Genomic DNA, 17,457 nt, shown 5'->3' on the forward strand with positions numbered 1-17,457 from the left:
CAGAGCCCGCTTGGAATTCTCTCTCCCTATCTCAAAATAAATAAATAAACTTAAACTGCTATTACACAAAAGAACCCATGAGGTAGACACTAGAAACATGCCTTGTCAGCTTAGTGCTGGCCTCTCTTTACTGTTTCTTAGGTCACTTTTCTCACCTTCTGCCCCAAAGATGATGATTTACTTCCCAAACCAATCTGATGCAAATTGTGTCCTTTTATTTCTTAAAAGACCACAGATTTATTTATTTGTGTGATACAGAAATGTGTATAATAGAAGTAGTGCTAAAAAGTGAAAAGTTATATGCCAAAACATTAACAGCATTGTCTCAGAGTAGTATAAACTCAGGAAATTTCCAGTTTATTCTTGCCTGTTAGCTTATAATCATTTAAATTTTTTTCTATTTCTAGAATTGTTTTTAGGATTAGAGAAATGAACAAAAATGTCCACCCTGAAGAATATAAATCCCAAAGAAGTTTTTATGGAAAAGAAATATATTGGGCTCCCTCCACAGGTTGAACGCTTCAGAACACATGAAAAATGGAAAAAATATTTTAATCCATCGACAAAATGTGGACACCCTGGCAGTTTTCTGCAGTTCTGTGCTGTGCTCATGGAGAGATCAAAATGTGGCTCTGCATGTTATCTGAACTAAAACCATAGCCGTGGCCTGACAGAGGCCCCTAGGGTTACTGTAGGGAGCAGGAAGTGGTGGAGGAAATGTAGTTGGACGTTGGACGTTGGAGGAATCCCACCATTGAGAGTTTGGGGGTTTTTAGATGGCCCTTAGGGACAGAGGATAGGATTCTTGAAGCTAGGGCTCTCCTGGAAATCCCAGAGATACAGAGGAGGGTCACTGACTTCTGTGGGGCCATCCCTGCAGATAGCTTCTAGAAAAACAATGTCATACTTGTCTGTGAGCCTGAAGGCCTCTACTGCCAAGAAGCATAACTCCCACTCTCACTCCCAAATAACCAGAGCAGCTCAAGTACCTTTGATAGGAGAGTGGTAGCAAAGGAGATTAAATCCTAATGAGCTGTATTTATTGTTTGCATTTATTTTGTCTTAAAAAAAAGTTTATGGAACCAAACTCCATCTTCTAATTTTTCTACAAAGAACATGTATGATGTGATTTAAAAAAGAAAACAAATTTATTTTGCCCTTGAATCCACTTCAGCTTCCCATCTGTTCCCCACAAAAGCTCCCTCTGAAAGGCTGAGTATCATAAAAGGGTAAGGGGATGAGAGTAAGAGAAGAGGAAGAGAGAGAAAGAGAGAAAATGTATATGTGGATGTGTGTGTAAATTCATGTGATTGTGTGTATATACGTGTGTGTGTTTATGTAGGGGAGTTGGCCTGGACTAATCGATAGGTTTCAAAAAGTCACTTCCCTCTAAGAAAGGTAAAGAGAGGGACAAGATTAGAGCCAGAAGATGATCAGGCCTCAGCCTCCCCAGGAGGCTCAGTAATGAGAGACTGGAACCCAGACATGGGCAGACCAGACAACAGGGTGTGGGAGCCCAGCCAAGGAGCATCAGACCTCAGGTTGAGCAGCAATGAAAAAGTGGTCAACAAGGATCTTTAAATCAAATGTGTCTGTATTTATTAGGAGACAGGAGAGGGTGATGCAGACAAAGAACTCCCCCCCTTTACCCCCAGTACAGTGGTTTAATCAAGATGGAAGGATTTTGCTTTTTGTTTGTGTTTTGTTCTCTCTCAAACAAGAGTTCGAGTAGGTGCTCCAGAGTTGGTGTAGCAGCTCGACGGAGTAGGGTGATCAGCTGTCCAGGTTGTCCAGGACTCTAGAGATTCCTGGTTTGCAGGACTTTCAGTGCTAAAATTGGGAAAGTTTTGGGCAAATCAAGATAAGTTGGTGATCCTGGGTATCAGCATTGACCTTGCTGGTTTGCCAACATGCAGTTTCCACCTTGAAAGGTAGAATAGCTGCTCTAGTTGTCATCATTATGTCTATGTGCAGCCAGCAGGGAGGCAGAGGGCACATTCCCTCTTAAAGACACATCCCAGGGGCGCCTGGGTGGCTCAGTCAGTTAAGCATCTGACTTCAGCTCAGGTCATGATCTTGTGGTTCATGGGTTTGAGCCCTGCCTCAGGCTCTGTGCTGACAGCTCAAGCCTGGAGCCTGCTTCAGTTCCTGTGTCTCCCTCTCTCTCTGCTCCTCCCCTGCTCATGCTCTGTCTTTCTCAGAAAAAATTAACATTAAAAAAAACAATAAAGACACATCCCAGATATATCGCCTCTGCTCACAACTTTATAGTCGGGATATAGTCACATGGCCGTACCTAGCAGGACTCTGGGAAATGTCATTAGCTGGTAACCATGTACCCAACAAAAACTTCCACTTTTTGGATTAAGGGGAGAATAAATATAGGTAGGACATCTAGCAAACTGCCATAGTACTGAGCAGATAATACTTCATAATGCCTGTTATAGTCCACACCCCTCTTCTAAGTGGTTTTCTGCATAAGTTGTCATACTGGTACCACGTGACCCTCTGCCCAGGCTCTCTCTGAGTAGAGGAGGGCTGGGCCTATGACCCAAGTATGGTCAGTTATAGTGTCGTCAGTAGTTGATGAGATGGCCTGAGGTGACAGTCTTACCCACCAAGATGTGAACTTTTCTAGAAAAATTGAATTCTGGATATATTTAGTTGCAGAAGTTGAAAGATATATAGAGAGAATTTAGGCTGTACAAACTGAACAAGCAGACGCCATGAGAGAGAGAAAAGATAGTCAGGTAAGAGGTTGTTGGTAATGTTAGAATGGCAGGTGTAGAGGCAGAGAAGCGCTCAGGAGGGATTCACTTGTCCTTGAAGAAGAAGAGATGATCTTATTTTTTTTAAACATTTATTTACTTTTGAGAGAGAGAGACAGAGCACGAGTGTGGGAGAGCAGAGAGAGAGGGAGACACAGAATCCGAAGCAGGCTCCAGGCTCTGAGCTGTCAGCACAGAGCCCAATGGGGGGCTCGAACCCATGAACTGTGAGATCATGACCTGCAGTCGGACGCTTAACTGACTGAGCCGCCCAGGTGCCCCAAATAGATAATCTTATTGATGAAAGTAGGTGGGATGCTGTATAATCTTCCAGTTCCATAAATAGGTTCCAGTGTCTAGAGCCCCAGGAGTAAGCCTGCTCCTACATTCCCTGTGACACCTTAATTTCAGTTCCCAGGTTGGGGAAGTGACAACATGGTATGTTGTGTTTGTGTGTGTCTGCGTGGGTGGGGTGTCGTTCGTGTGCATTCAGCTGGAAAAAACAAACAACAAAAACTGGCCTAATGTATAAGGACATCTGTCATTTCACATATCAAGATGTACAGAGATAGGGCAGCTCCAGGAGGGCTGATTCAGAGACTCGACAACATCATCAGCAGCCTAAGCTCTGTCTGCCATTTCTCACTGCCAATCTCCGCCCCCTGGTATCATCCTCAGGCTCACCTTTTCCTGGCTCCAGGATGACTGCAGAAACAATCCACACAAGTGATGGGCCAAGGCTGGAAGGGTCCTTACTTTACTCCCTTTGTCAAACTAAGGAAAACATTTCCAAAGCTGCCAGCAAATCCCGTCCCTGCCTCATCTCGCTGCCCAGAACTGCATTCCATGTCCATTCCCAAGACAGTCACTGGAGGAAGAATTGCCATATAGACTTCACCTCATCAAGACACTGGGGCCAGGGATGGGGCTTGGCTTCCTTTCAAACACAAGGCTGCCCATATCGAAATAGAACCCAAGTTCTGTTAGTAAGTAAGAAGGAGGATGAACACGTGACTTTGGGAAACCATCCATAGTGTGTGCTACGGGTCTGAAGGTCAGCTGGCTCTTTTGGCTAGCCTCATGGGGGAAAGCTAACCTTCCCCCTTCACATGTCTTGTGAAATCACATTGAATTCCTTAGTGTTGCAGGTTAGAAATGTAATTTTGCCACCTGATACTGTCTAGAGTAATTGACACATCAAAGGCCAGTTTAAAACTTGGGATATCAGTTAACTTATTTGTAATGCAGAATGCACAAAATGTCTCTCCAATGGCTGAAAAACTCATGTTTACTATCCAAGACAGAGTAGCTAAATATAGCCCAATTAATATCCAGAAAGTTTCTTGGTTGAGCATAACATCAAAGCAAAGGATGCAGGATGGTCTGTGTCCTTCTATATTTGTGTGACATGCTTCCATGTTTCTTTCCCATTGCACACATTATTTTTCTTGCCTAGAACACCCTTATTGTCTTTCCCTGCATAAAAATGCCCATTCAAATCAACTCCAACATCACATCTTCTGTGAAATGCTCCCCAATCCCCTTCCCAATAGATCCAAACTCCCTTTGTTAAGCTTCCATATGTGGCCAATATTCCTTCTAGACCATTTCCTCTCCCAGTGTAGTATAATTAGTAGTCATCTTTGTCCGATGGCAGAGTGAGTGGCTCTTCTGGAACCTAGAAGTATCTAGAAGAGCGGTTCTCAGACTTTTGTGTGTATAAGAATCACAAAATCAACACAGGACTTTCTTTTTAAAAATCATATCCTTGGCTAGAATATCCACTATACACTATAAAATAAAATAAAACTGGCTGTCTTTGACATCTAAGCTTATTTCTAGTCCAACAAATTAGGGGAAACAACCTACAGCTGGCATACAAACTGTACCTATTGTATTAATGATTGGTGGCAGTTCAAAGAACATATTTATAGAATGTAGTACTAAATACATTCATATTTTTCTACACAGCTTTATTGAGATGTAATTTCCATTCAATAAAATTTGCCAAAGTAAAAAGAAATCATACTCAGGGGCACCTGGGTGGCTCAGTAGGTTAAGCGTCCAGCTCTTGATTTCAGCTCAGGTCACGATCTCACAATTCATGAGATCGAGCCCTATATCAGGCCAACACTGAGCCTGCTTGGGTTTCTTATTCTCTCCCTCCCCTTCTCATGCTCTGTCTCTCTCTCAAAATAAATAAATAAACATTAAAAAAATTTAAATCATATTCTTAGGTCCTATTCCCAGAGTATGACTCAGTACATCATGGATGGGGGCAGGAATCTGCATATTAACATGTACCTCAGTGATCTGGTAGCCAGAGTCTAGGCCACATTTTGGGAAACACAGGCTTGGCTGATGATCTTCCTTGCATATATTGTTCTAGTGATGGAGAAATCGCTGTTCACCCGGAAGGAGGCCTTTTTCTCAAGTGTACTGAATGGGCAGTCACAAATCTTTCTCTGTAAAACCTTTCCAAGGAAATCAACAAAATCTCCAAGTTTCTGCTCAAGTCAGTGTGGTTCAGGGGAAAGACCACTGGACAAGGAATTAGAGCAGGAGTGTCTAACTCAAGACAGTCATCTAAAAGGTGTAGCTGGTTGAGCTGAGGCCTCAAAGAGAGAAGGTGTGAGTTTGGTAGATATGGCAGAGTATCCAAAGGCATGGGGACCCAAGGTTGCACATAGCTCAGGAGAGAATAGTGCATGCAGGGCAGTGATGAGACGACTCAGGGAAGTCACAAGTCGGCAAATCTGTTATTCATTTACAGAGTCTTATAAAATAGTAAATGTGATCATTTACTGAGCCCTCGTTCTCCATTAGACACTGGGGTAAGCAATGACATATATTCTGTACAGCTTAGTGCTGTGTTTCTCAACACCAAATTTGGTCTCAAGACCAAATATGCTCTTAAAACCGATATGTTCTCGGGGCGCCTGGGTGGCGCAGTCGGTTAAGCGTCCGACTTCAGCCAGGTCACGATCTTGCGGTCCGTGAGTTCGAGCCCCGCGTCAGGCTCTGGGCTGATGGCTCGGAGCCTGGAGCCTGTTTCCGATTCTGTGTCTCCCTCTCTCTCTGCCCCTCCCCCATTCATGCTCTGTCTCTCTCTGTCCCAAAAATAAATTAAAAACGTTGAAAAAAAAAAAAAACAAAAAAAAACGATATGTTCTCCAGAGAAACTTTATACTCTTGAAAATTATAGAGAAATCTAGAAAACTTATATTTATGTGGGTTATACCTATTGACATTCACTGGCAATAGAGAAATTTAGAAATTTAGAACTGAGATATTTAGAAATATGAATTAATTTAAAATATCAACAATAAACATACCGTATGTTGACCTACAAACATACTTTCAATGAAATAGAACTACCACTGCCAAAGCAAACAAACAAACAAATACAGGGAAGAATAGCATTGCTTTACATTTTTGCAAATATCACTAAATGTCTGGCTTAATGGCAGACAGCTGGACATAGCATCGGCCTGCTGCATTCTCATGTCTTGTAGCTTCTGGAAAAGTCCACCGTACACTCATGAGACAATGAGAGTGAAAAAGGCAAATGGTGTCTTAATATTATGATGAAAACATAAGATCTCGCACTTCCCCTGGACGGGTCTTGAGGGTCCGCAGGGGGGCCCAGACCACTTTCTGAGAACCGCTGGCTTAGAAGCTAAGAGCACCTGAATCCTGGCTTTATCGAGTATGAAGTTGTGCCTATACTCTAGTTACCTAACCTAAGTCCCAATTTTCTCTTAGGTAAAGCAGGAATGCCAAAGGAGAGTTGAACTAGTGATTGGCACAGAGTAAGTGCTCAGCAGACGGCAGCAATCTGGAATCCTCATAGCTGCCCTGGGGGTTGACTCCAGTTTAGAACTGAGGAAGCTGACACTCAGAACAGCAGAGTCCCGGGCTCAAACCCTAGTCTCTCTGACCCCAACGTCTGGTCTTATGACCACTGCGTTACACACATCCCATGCTGACGTGTTCTGAGCAGAGAAGGATTATAAAGAGATTAATGATATGATCAGACTTTAGAAAAATCACTCTCTTTGCGGCTTGGAGGATGGATGGGAAGGAGTTGGGACTGCAGACAGGGGCTCTGTTTGCCAGACCGGAACTGACAAGAGCCTGACCTGAGGCAGGGGCAGTGGGGCTGAGGACGAAATTCACAGGTAGGCTGGGCAGGACTCAGTCTCAATGTGTGGGAATGAGGGAGACGGTGGAGTCTAAAATCTCTTCCAGTTTCTCAGGGAACACATCCCAGCAACTGTGTGTCAACATATTCAGAGTATTGTCAACCAGGGAACTTGGTGTCCAGGCTCAGTCCCAAAGGCATGGAACACCCATGTAGCTGACCGTGGTTACTTAGTCTCTGACTTGCCCAGAGGTCAAACTGATACAGCGTAACCAAAGCCCCCACTATATAACATTTTGAGCATTTAGCAGGGCCAAGGTCCCAGGTATACAAACCACTCTTATCAGGAGGGATATTCCAAAGGCTTGGAGGGCATCTCCCAGGAGATGGGCAAGGGCCAGTCTTTGTTCACACGTGCAGGGTTTAAACAAGCCAAGCCTGCTGCATTACCCTTTACCACACACCTATATCCAGTTGCTTACTTAAGAGTACCTCTTGGAAAAAATCACCGCCTAACTTTTTTTACCAGAGCACCCAGATCGACTCTGTCCCTAGCATTCCTTATCTCAGCTCATGGCAACTCCATCCTTCTAGTAGATCACAACACAGAACTTGGAGTTGCCCTTGACCTCTCTCCTCACACCTCCCAAATCCAACTCCTCAGCCAGTCTTACTGATTCTATCCTCAAAGGATCGCCAGTTTCTTACTGCTTCCCTCTACCTTCACCACTTCTGCCCTGGTCCTAACCACCACTGTCTCTCTCTGGATTGGGCTCTTGGTTTTGCCTGTGCCTGCTAGTCTCCACCAGGCAGCCAGATCATAAGTTAAATCGTGTTCCTCTGCTCAAAACCCTTCACTGACTTTTAATTTCACTCAGAGGAAAAACCCAAGCCCTCTGATCCCCAATATCTCCCAGCCCTCATTTTGACTTACCATCCTGCCCCCTCCACTCATGGCTCCACCTGCACTGGCCTCCCTTGCCACTTCTCCAATAGCATCAGCCACAGCGCCTCGCTTCAGTCTTATATTTGCTGTTCCCAGAACTTTCTTCTGCTTTTCCTCTGCATTCACTTCAAGTCCCTTCAAGTCCTGGACTAGTGAAACCCTCTCTCACCACTCCCTGTAACATACAGTAGTAACACCCTCCAGGCTTGCCTCTCCACATCCTGGAGAATCTTGCTCTGCAACACTTTCGTGTCTGTCGCATCACACACTTGTCCGTTTACGTGCCACCCCCACCCTCTGCGCACTAGACTCTAAGCTCCAGGAGAACAGAAACTTAATTTTTTCTCTCTCTGCTGCATTCCCTGTATTGTTGGCTGGATGAACATGTAGAGGCAAAGGACCATCTCGATAGGTTTGTGACAACTGCTCACTCTTGGATAATTTTGATTCTACAAAAGCATGATGATTCAGAAGCTGGCAGCTTTTGCTAAATATGTGATCATCATTGTTCCATACAGCCAAATAATTCCCACTTTCAGGATAAAATAGAAAAGAATATTTTTTAAATGTTTATTTATTTTTGAGAGAGAGGGAGAGAGCATGAGTGGGGGAGGAGCAGAGTGAGGGGAAGACAAAATATACAAAGTGCGCCCTGCGTTGACAGCACAGACCTGATGTGGGGACTCAAACTCACGAACCATGAGATCGTGACCTGAGCCGAAGTCAGATGCTTAACAGACTGAGCTACCCAGGCGCCCCCAAAAAGAATACTTTAAAACAGATTCTGCAATTTGTAGGTAAGCTCTATGAGGACAGGGACTGTGTCTGGCACCTATTTGGTGCTCATGGATATTTGTTGATTGACCAAAGAACATTTCCCCCTGTTCTTGAGACCACACAGTGGCAGCATAGAGAGAAACTTAAGAATAATCTTTCCATTTACTGTTGGGGTTGACAGAGACTTGTATAGGGTAAGTGACCTACCCAAGGTCTCACCACTAACCAGAATTAGGTTTCCCAAGTCCCATCCCACGCTTCTTTCCCATCCTTGAATTGCCTGTGTCAGCCTCAGAGACCTGAGGAAAGCTTTGGAGAACAAGTTCTCATTCTTGGAAGGGACAGGGGTGTTGGGGTCCCATTGTTTGCCTCTCATTCTGTAGCAGAAGGAGCTGGATTCAGACCAGAGCTTGCTTATGTCCCCATCCCGCTATTAACTACTTGTGTGAGAGTTTGGTCAAGTCGCTTAACTTCTGGTCCTCAGCGAACCATTCTGTTATGCAGGGATTACCTAAATGGGGCTGCCGTGAAGCTTCTGCAGTGCGGCTGCAAAACTGTAACCCACACTTCCACTTACAAGTGAGGAAAACACAAGGCTTTCATCTTGTCAGTAACTGATCTGGTTTTCCTCATGAGCCCTTCAGTGATTGATTGGCAAGAAAAAATTAAGTCAAGATCCAATTTTGTTTAAAGCTTAGTTTAAATGGGTACAAATTCCAGGACGAGACAATGAAAAGGTTCTGGAGATGGGGAGTGGTGATGGTCTGACAACATGAATGCCCTCAATGCCACTGAACTATACACTTAAAAATGGTTACAATGGTAATTTTTATGTATATTTTCCACAATAAAAAATTAAAATAGAGGCGCCTGGTGCTCAGTGGGTTAAGCATCCGACTGTTGATTTCAGCTAGGGTCATGATCTCACAGTCATGGGATAGAACCCTGAGTCAGGCTCCATTCTGACAGCACAGAGCCTGCTTGGGGTTCTCTCTCTCCTTCTCCCTCTGCCCCTCCCCTGCTCACACATGACCTCTCTCTCTCTCTCTTTCAAAAAAAAAAAAAAAAAAAAACCCTTTATCTATTCAGATAATTCACATGCTCTACTCTGGTAATGCTTAATCACTCTTGGAAAGATGATCAGCCCCTCAGATTCCTCAGGCTTAGGCTTGCTTTCCCTCACTAAAACTGTGTTTGGTTATGTAAGTGGGTGAGTGGGTGCGGGGAACCACTGGAGATGGCAGCTTATGTGATCTTGCAGCAGAGGAGGAAGAGTGAGGTCCTGGCATATGACTTCCTTGGCCTTCTTCAATCCCCGGGGGTCCCTGGAGGCTGCCTGCCAGGGCTCACCACCCTTTGTCTCATAGCTCCTGGCTGAGGAAACCCCAGATATTGCTACACATCAAAACTTTCACTGTGGTGTTAGTTGGGAAGCTGAGTTGTGGCTTAACTGGCATGGAGAGGAACCGTGAGTCACATGTGGCATTTTCCCCACCCCCCAGCCTCCACCGTTGCCAAGTCCTCTCGTTTTCTTCGCTGTCTGAGGTCTGTCCCTCCTCTCAGGGCACACCTGCCACTCCCCTAGTCACTTGGGCATCCTCTGTACTGAGCCTTCTTAACCACACTGGTTGTTGACCGACCCACTGGCTTCCCACCAGACTGGAAGCTCCAAGGTAGAGGGAGGACTGTATATTCCCAGTGTCTGCAACCATTCCTGGCTCAGCAAATGTTTTTCAAAGAATCCCTCATGGCAGCTGCTGGTTGCTGCCTCTGTGCAAGCCCTTTTTAAAGCACCCATCAGGTGTCACAGGAGAAAGAAGTGGCAAGGCCCTTACCTTTACATTTCGAAGAAGGTATAAAAGCAATATACAACATTTCGTGAAAAGAAACACGCAGCTGTGGGCCACCTGGGTGGCTCAGTTGGTTAAGTGTTCAACTCAATTTTGGCTCAGATCATGATCTCATGGTTTGTGAGTTTGAACCCTGCATCGGGCTCTGCACTGACAGTGCAGGCCTGCTTGGGTTCTCTCTCTCCCTCTCTCTCTGCCCCTCCCCTGCTCATGCTCTCTCTCTCAAAATGAATAAGTAAACTTAAAAAAAATGTGACAACAACAAAAAATATCACAGAGAATCAGAGTTGTTACAAAGCATAACTAACCATAATTCATCCTTGGTAAAATAACTCAGAGTCAAAATGATTTAATAAATTCTATCCTCTCAAAAAAGAAAAATTGGCTCTTAAGCTATTTACTTACTGAAAATTCCTCTGAAAGCCCAGATGTGAACTCCTCCAGTGAATATAAGGTCCAGGTGCTTGTATTTCTTTTCTTTTTTTAAAATGTGTGTTTATTTTGAGAGGGGGCGCTGGGGAGAGGCGGAGAGAGAGGGAGAAAGAATCCCAAACAGGCTCCTCGCTGTCAGCACAGAGCCGGAGCTCATGACCTGAGCTGAAATCAGGGGTCGGAAGCTCAGCTGACTGAGCCCTTTAAGGGCCCCCTGCAGGTGCTTGTATTTCTGTTCGCCACTGCCCTCCCCCTGCCCCAGCAGCTGAACTCTAAGAACTGGGGTTGCCTGCTTGCTTGGGTTCAGCCACCAGGTAGGATGGAGGCCATTGGAGACTGAGGTTGGGACAGTTCTTCCTTCCTCTGGGCTGGATCTTCTAGCAGAGCCGTCCCTCCACCACAGCTCCCCATGGCCCGATGGCCCCTCCCTCCTCTGAAGCTTCGGCTCCTTCAGGGCGGCAGTAACAACTTCCTGCTGTTGCTAACATGCCTTTAACCTGTGAGAAGCCCCTCAAGTAACCCCTTCATTTTCGTCTCTTTAAGTACTGGAATTAGATTTGGTTTTCTGCAGGGACCCTTAGTAATAAGTCCATAATAAGAAACCCTTACCTGAGTGTGCAAAGGACAGTGATGTCCTGAGGTGCAGGGCACTGGTGTCCATTCATCACGTTAACGCTGGTATTCTATTGGTACAGCTAGAAAATCATAGGACTAAGTTTGTAAACCAATGGCCTGGAACTCGTAGATTCAAATTTTATTGCCTCCTTGAAGTCGACACTTCTAGATGCTTTAAGACCTATTTCAGCAATGGCCAACATGTTAAATGGCCAACATGTTAAAATATTCTCAGGTTGCTTTTTAAGATTTCCGTTAGTGTTCATAACCCATTATTTTGAATAAGGTTGGTAAATAGTCCTCCTTTGATGGCAGATTTGATTCAGATCAACAGGCAATATCAACAACACATATTTGAAAATTAGCAATAATTTCATTAGGCTTCTATCCAATTTTCACTAATTATCCTCAAAATGTCTTTTATAGCTTATTTTTCTTTTAAGCCAGGATCCAACCAAGTTTCATAAATTGCCTTTGGTTGTCTAAGTATTTTTAGGGATACAGAGATGTGAGTTTATGCACATAACTGCGATCCAGTGCCTTGTGGAACATGATGTATTTATCTTGTCAGTGAACCAGGTGGGCCTTTAGTGAAGACGAAGAATGTTCCTAGCATTGCAAAGGACACAACTTGGATATGGGAGGAGGAGAGGAGCCAGTCACTCATAAGGGCCGTTAAATTGGTGTAAGCAGTCAGCACTTTCCTTTTTCATGTTAGGGCCCGCAGAAAATCTTATTTCCATAGTGTGCTGGGGTAAACACAGGGCTCCCTCGTCCTGAGGGCTGGGGGACCTACATTTGTAGTACATCCTGAAAATGTGCGGCAACTTTTTGGGTTCCCAGTTTATGTCTCAGGGTATTCTTATTTCAAATCTCTATCATTTTAGGTAACCTGGTGTGTTTCTTCCTCCAAAGAACCTAGTTTAGAGTCTTACTCTGTCCCTTTCAGCAGCCACTAATACCCATTAATCTGGAAAAACAAAGACAAAGTTGGCCTTTTTCCATGTTGTTTATTCCCAGTCAACTAGCTACATGAGGGGGGATAAACAAATTAGTAGGAGCTTTGTGGAGATAATGAGGTATAGGTGGAAGGGTGGGATTTAAACAGAAAATAATCTTATACACAGCTAGATAGAAGATTTACAGACATCCTTTTTTTTTTTTTTTTTTTTAAGTATCCTCTGAGGGTAACAGAGGAAGATAAAACCATCATGAGCAAAATAAATTAGCAACTTTTTATCATTGCATAACCCAAACAGAAGTCTCAGGAAGTGGTTTGCATTTTCTGTCATGATTTACAGATACTTATGTGATACATATTTCCAACACAGGGAAATAAAGACTAACACCGAATAACAGATTCATATATGCAGAGGGAAGTTGAGCACATGAAAATAGCTATCATCTGGTAGCAAAAATAGATTTATGCTGATGTTAATATCAAAATTAAAGATTCAAATAAATTATGCCAATACATTGGAATTATTCTTCCTAACATCACAAGAACAACTTTATTGCTCCTACTCATAACTTTAAAAAAAAGGTCTGAGAAAATTATACGATAGTTTGAGGGCATGATAGAACTTCTGGAATATGTTAGTAAGCCTACAACAAAATTCAACAGCGAAATAAAAACTTTATGGTTTTTCTTTTAGGGTTGACACTGTTAATGGTCGAACAAGACCACTCATCATAAATCTGGAAAATACGGATGAGGGACAATACTTGAAGTTCAAGTAAATGATTTACTGATGGTAATTATAAGCAGAATGTGAGAAAGGCAGCAGCTCAAATGAAATAAACAATCAAGTATTTTTGAGGTTTGTTTTTCTCTTCCAGAGAGCCCCACAGGAAGCAAACAAAGATTGTGGGCTATTGGGGTACTTTCCTTGATAGATAACTGGACTGTTGTCCTAAAGTGAACTCTGGTTAAATTAGTACCAGAACTGGCCTGACTTTTGGGAGGCAAATGGCATGGAGAGCCACCCTGTGATTCTGATTATTACATTTGACTCGGGAAATACCAGACTGTGCTTTGGGGTCAGCAGAGGGAAGCCATGTGCTGTCTGGATACACTGGAGAGTGCTGGTTTCTTCCTGAATGAATCACCTGCAACTTGGGGTAATCGATAGTGGCCATAGGAACTTCTGAAGTACAATGTGGTTGACGGTGCAAAGTCCCATTCCCAAGAGTATCTGTGTAATTCCCCATGGATTTGGGATAGAATCATCAGGAATAAAATGGAGGTTGGTTACAGCATATCTTAGATGGTGCAGTGACTGCAATTGTTTAATTGGGATTTTCAAAGTTCAGAAAGTCAGATTCTACTTCAATTCTTCCCAAAGAATGCCACGTTTGTTTTCTTTATCTTAAAAATATGAAATACCCTTGAGCTACAGATGACATGGGAAGGTGCTTTTGAGAATAGGGACTAAAGGAAAAAAGAAGCCATTTCCCCCTCAAGGTACTTTTAAGATTATAACAGTATGACTCACTAAACTGTTTAAATTTTAGAAAAGCCCTTTACAGATGCTGGTACTAATAGCTTTTTAAATTTGCATATAGTTCTGTACTATATTCTAATTCACCTCTGTTTCCATCTCAAATAAGAGGACTACAAAGGTGATATTTGGTCCATTTATCTTTGTGACTCCAATATAAAGCATAAAATCAATTGAAATAACAGCACGGGGACAATGAAAAAATTTCCAAATACTATATAACAATGCTACACCCATTCAGGCTGCCCATCTTGGTTTTGTTGTTGTTGTTTCTTTTTTGAGCCAGCCTCTGGAGGAGGCCTATTTCATAGTTGATATGGCTAAAAGTCCACATTTTCCTTCACATTGTGAAAACTAGGTTTGTTTTCCCCTAGAGTATCCTTACATCTACAGCCTGCTTCTTCCTCTCTGCGAGCAGACTTTGGATATATGCTTGAAAAGAAAAGAACAAAGCACGTACCAAAGAATCTGATTGTGTCCTTTAACTGCTTAGAAATGGAAATGACATTCACATTGTGTTCATCTTGACTTCTTGATAAAATGGAATGAATGAATGTAATATTTAAGGAATCATTTGTTGTTTTAAAATGCTAATCATCTGCAAATTCCAAAAGGCCACGACTCACTTTCTGTAACTCTACATTTTGAAAGTGCAATACTGTCCAACTAGTTGATTATTTGGTGTAAACTGAAAAAATCATGTGTTCTTTTTTTCCCGATACTTATTCTCCTTTTCATTTCTGGAATTCTACGTGCTCTGAAATTATTTAAATATCTGTAAGTGTTTTCTGGCGAAAACTGTTTAACACACCATTATACTTGATATTCCATAGGACTGTTATGGACAATAGAGTCAAAGACTTAAAAATTACGCTTTGGTTTTAATGTAATCTGGGCAGAAGTTGGAACTACTTTGATAACACACTTCAACTACTGCACAGATTCTATTATCGTACTTTAAAATAACATATTTAAAAAGACAAAGTTTCCCCTTTCAGGAGTTATAATCTGTATTATTCAAGACTGCTGCAAGACTCACAAAAGAGGGAAATGAGTAAGAAGAAAGTGTAGGAAAGAGATAAGACAAAGCTTCATCAGAACACAACACAAAGGAAGAACATCAATTCTCTACATTTGTCTATAAGGCAGATGGTCAAACTTCTTATACAAGATCTAAAATATGGTGTTATTAAGAGGTAGAAAATACCAAAACAGTATTTAAGAAAAAACTGTTGAGTTCTTGAAAACAATCAGTTATTTTGCTAAACTTTTAGAAAGTCAAACTGCTGTGTGGAATGCACCATATGTTTTATGCTAAACTGGAACATTCCATACTCAACAGAAAAGTAGGGAGTGGGGAATCTAGGGGTGGGGCTGGAGGGAAGCAGAAAACAGTTTCTTGTCAAGAATTTGGTTCTCACTAAGGAGAGATTTCCTACTATGTCTCTGGGATGCCATTATAGTGTTTAACTAATGGGCATTTCTCAGATTGACAATTTCTCTGAGTAACAGGGTACAGTTTTGCACATAAGGCAATAAGAACTCTAGGGAGGGATGAGCTCAAATGCTTTTCCTCTTCAGGAAGGTGCCGTATCTATGTCATGTAAAAACGTACATCCTACTAATCTCCTACCAGGCTCCCAACCACCAAAATGGAAGTATTCTTCGGACTCCAGCACCAGCAGAATTGTTCTGGATGAGCAATTCAAGAGCTGTCGGAGGCAAAAAGATATCTGAGCTACCAAATTAAACTTGGGTAGCTTACGCATGAGTGAGTAACCCTGGGTATTCTTAGTTCTTAATGCACCTGGGAGAGATAAATTTTTTTTCTCCAACATAATTTTATAAGGCATGAATTTAATTTGAATTTTCCTAACCTTTGGAAAATTAGTGTTAAAGCTTCTTTTTTAACCCACACATTAACATTCAGTCTTTCATTTTTATTAAATAGCTTATATATAAAATGAAATATCAAGGTGTTCTACATTCATATAAACAATTGTGATAACATTTGAAATTATAAAGGAAACTATTGAAGAAAATACATACTTAAATACAATGCTAAGCTAAGCACAGGTAATCATTCTAGATAATTTCTTTTAAATATATAGACACAGGTTTGTGGCTTCAGAAAGCAAACACAAGAGAAGTACAGGTGTATCATTCTTCTTTCCTTTTTCACCACAAGACAGGATGGTCCAATTTGGAAAAACCAAGATCTTTTCTAAGTTCCAAATAGGTGCCGTTGCTCACCCAACAGTCATCATTGGATTTCCTGTGAAGGATAAAAGAATTTCTTGAAGGCTACTGAAAACACTGTCATATTCTCTCCTTCCCTTTCCCTCCTTTCTTCCTCCCAACCCTGGGCCAGGCTATCAATCTTACAGACATACAATGTCCCTGATAATCTCATATGGGAACTATGAGGGAACAGGAAGCCTGGAGGCCATTTTGTCACTTCTGACTTTGACTTCTCAAACTTAGAGGCTGTGAAAAAAATGGTGCTTGAGAGAAGCATGGATAAGGGAACAGTTTGTCATATATAAAACATGGCTGGGATGACAGCCACACCTTGGGTGTGACTATGGAAAAGCTACAAATCAACTAGATTGTTCAATGAAGTGATAAGTTAACATTAAAAACAAAAGGAATTGGAAGACATAAGAGTCAGGAGAGAATAGCCTTGGTTCACTATCCTTTGAATAGATAATATATTAAATAGATGAAAATTCAAAAGGTACAAAAGGGTAGATAGCTAAAAGTTTTCTTCTTATTCCTATCTCCCAGATTTCCAGTCCTTTTCTTCAGAGGCAATGATGATCTTATAAGCTTCATTCTTTCAGAGAAATTTCATGCATGTGTGAGCACGCATGCATACACATACATACTCCACTCCTCTCCCATTTCTTCCACAATGACAGCACTCTATGGTGTCCTACCTTTTGAGTTTTTGACATAACAATACATATTGGAGATCATTTTCTGTTGTCACAGTAAGATCAGCAAACTACAGCCCAAGGGCCAAATCCAGGCTTCTGCCTATCTTTGTAATGCTGTTTTTTTTTTTTTTTTTTTAAGTTGAAGTATAATTAACATACATTGTTATATTTGTTTTAGGTGTACAATATATTGATTCAACAATTCTGTACACAGCACTACATCAGTGGTCACCATAATAAGCGTAGTCACTATCTGTTACCATACATTATTACAATATTATCAACTATATTCCCTATGCTGTGTTTCTCATCTCTGTGACGTATTTATTTTATAAGTAGATACCCTTTAATCTTAATCCCTTTTTATTGGAACACCACCATGCCCATTTGTTTAACTGTTGTCTATTGGTGCTTTTATGCCGCTCAGTGGGATGGAATAATTACAACTAAGACCTTATGGCCTGCAAAGCTAACAATATTTACCA

At 42.0% G+C, this 17,457-nt stretch overlaps 1 protein-coding gene across 5 annotated transcripts in view; it reads right to left on the reverse strand.

Moving 5' to 3' along the window:
* Nucleotides 1–12,526: 12,526 nt before the first annotated feature.
* Nucleotides 12,527–17,457, reverse strand: part of OSBPL3 (oxysterol binding protein like 3) — a 178,682-nt gene continuing 173,751 nt past the window's right edge. For all 5 annotated transcript variants that reach the window (XM_060632741.3, XM_060632739.3, XM_060632740.3 and 2 more), the window contains one exon: nt 12,527–16,308. In XM_060632741.3, the coding sequence (XP_060488724.1) occupies nt 16,212–16,308 (97 nt within the window). In that variant the 3' untranslated portion in view covers nt 12,527–16,211. The remainder of the gene's footprint in view (nt 16,309–17,457) is intronic.

The sequence above is a fragment of the Panthera onca genome, chromosome A2 (genome assembly GCF_046562875.1).
Source record: "Panthera onca isolate mPanOnc1 chromosome A2, mPanOnc1 haplotype 2, whole genome shotgun sequence".
In the NCBI taxonomy this organism is placed as follows: Eukaryota; Metazoa; Chordata; class Mammalia; order Carnivora; family Felidae; genus Panthera; species Panthera onca.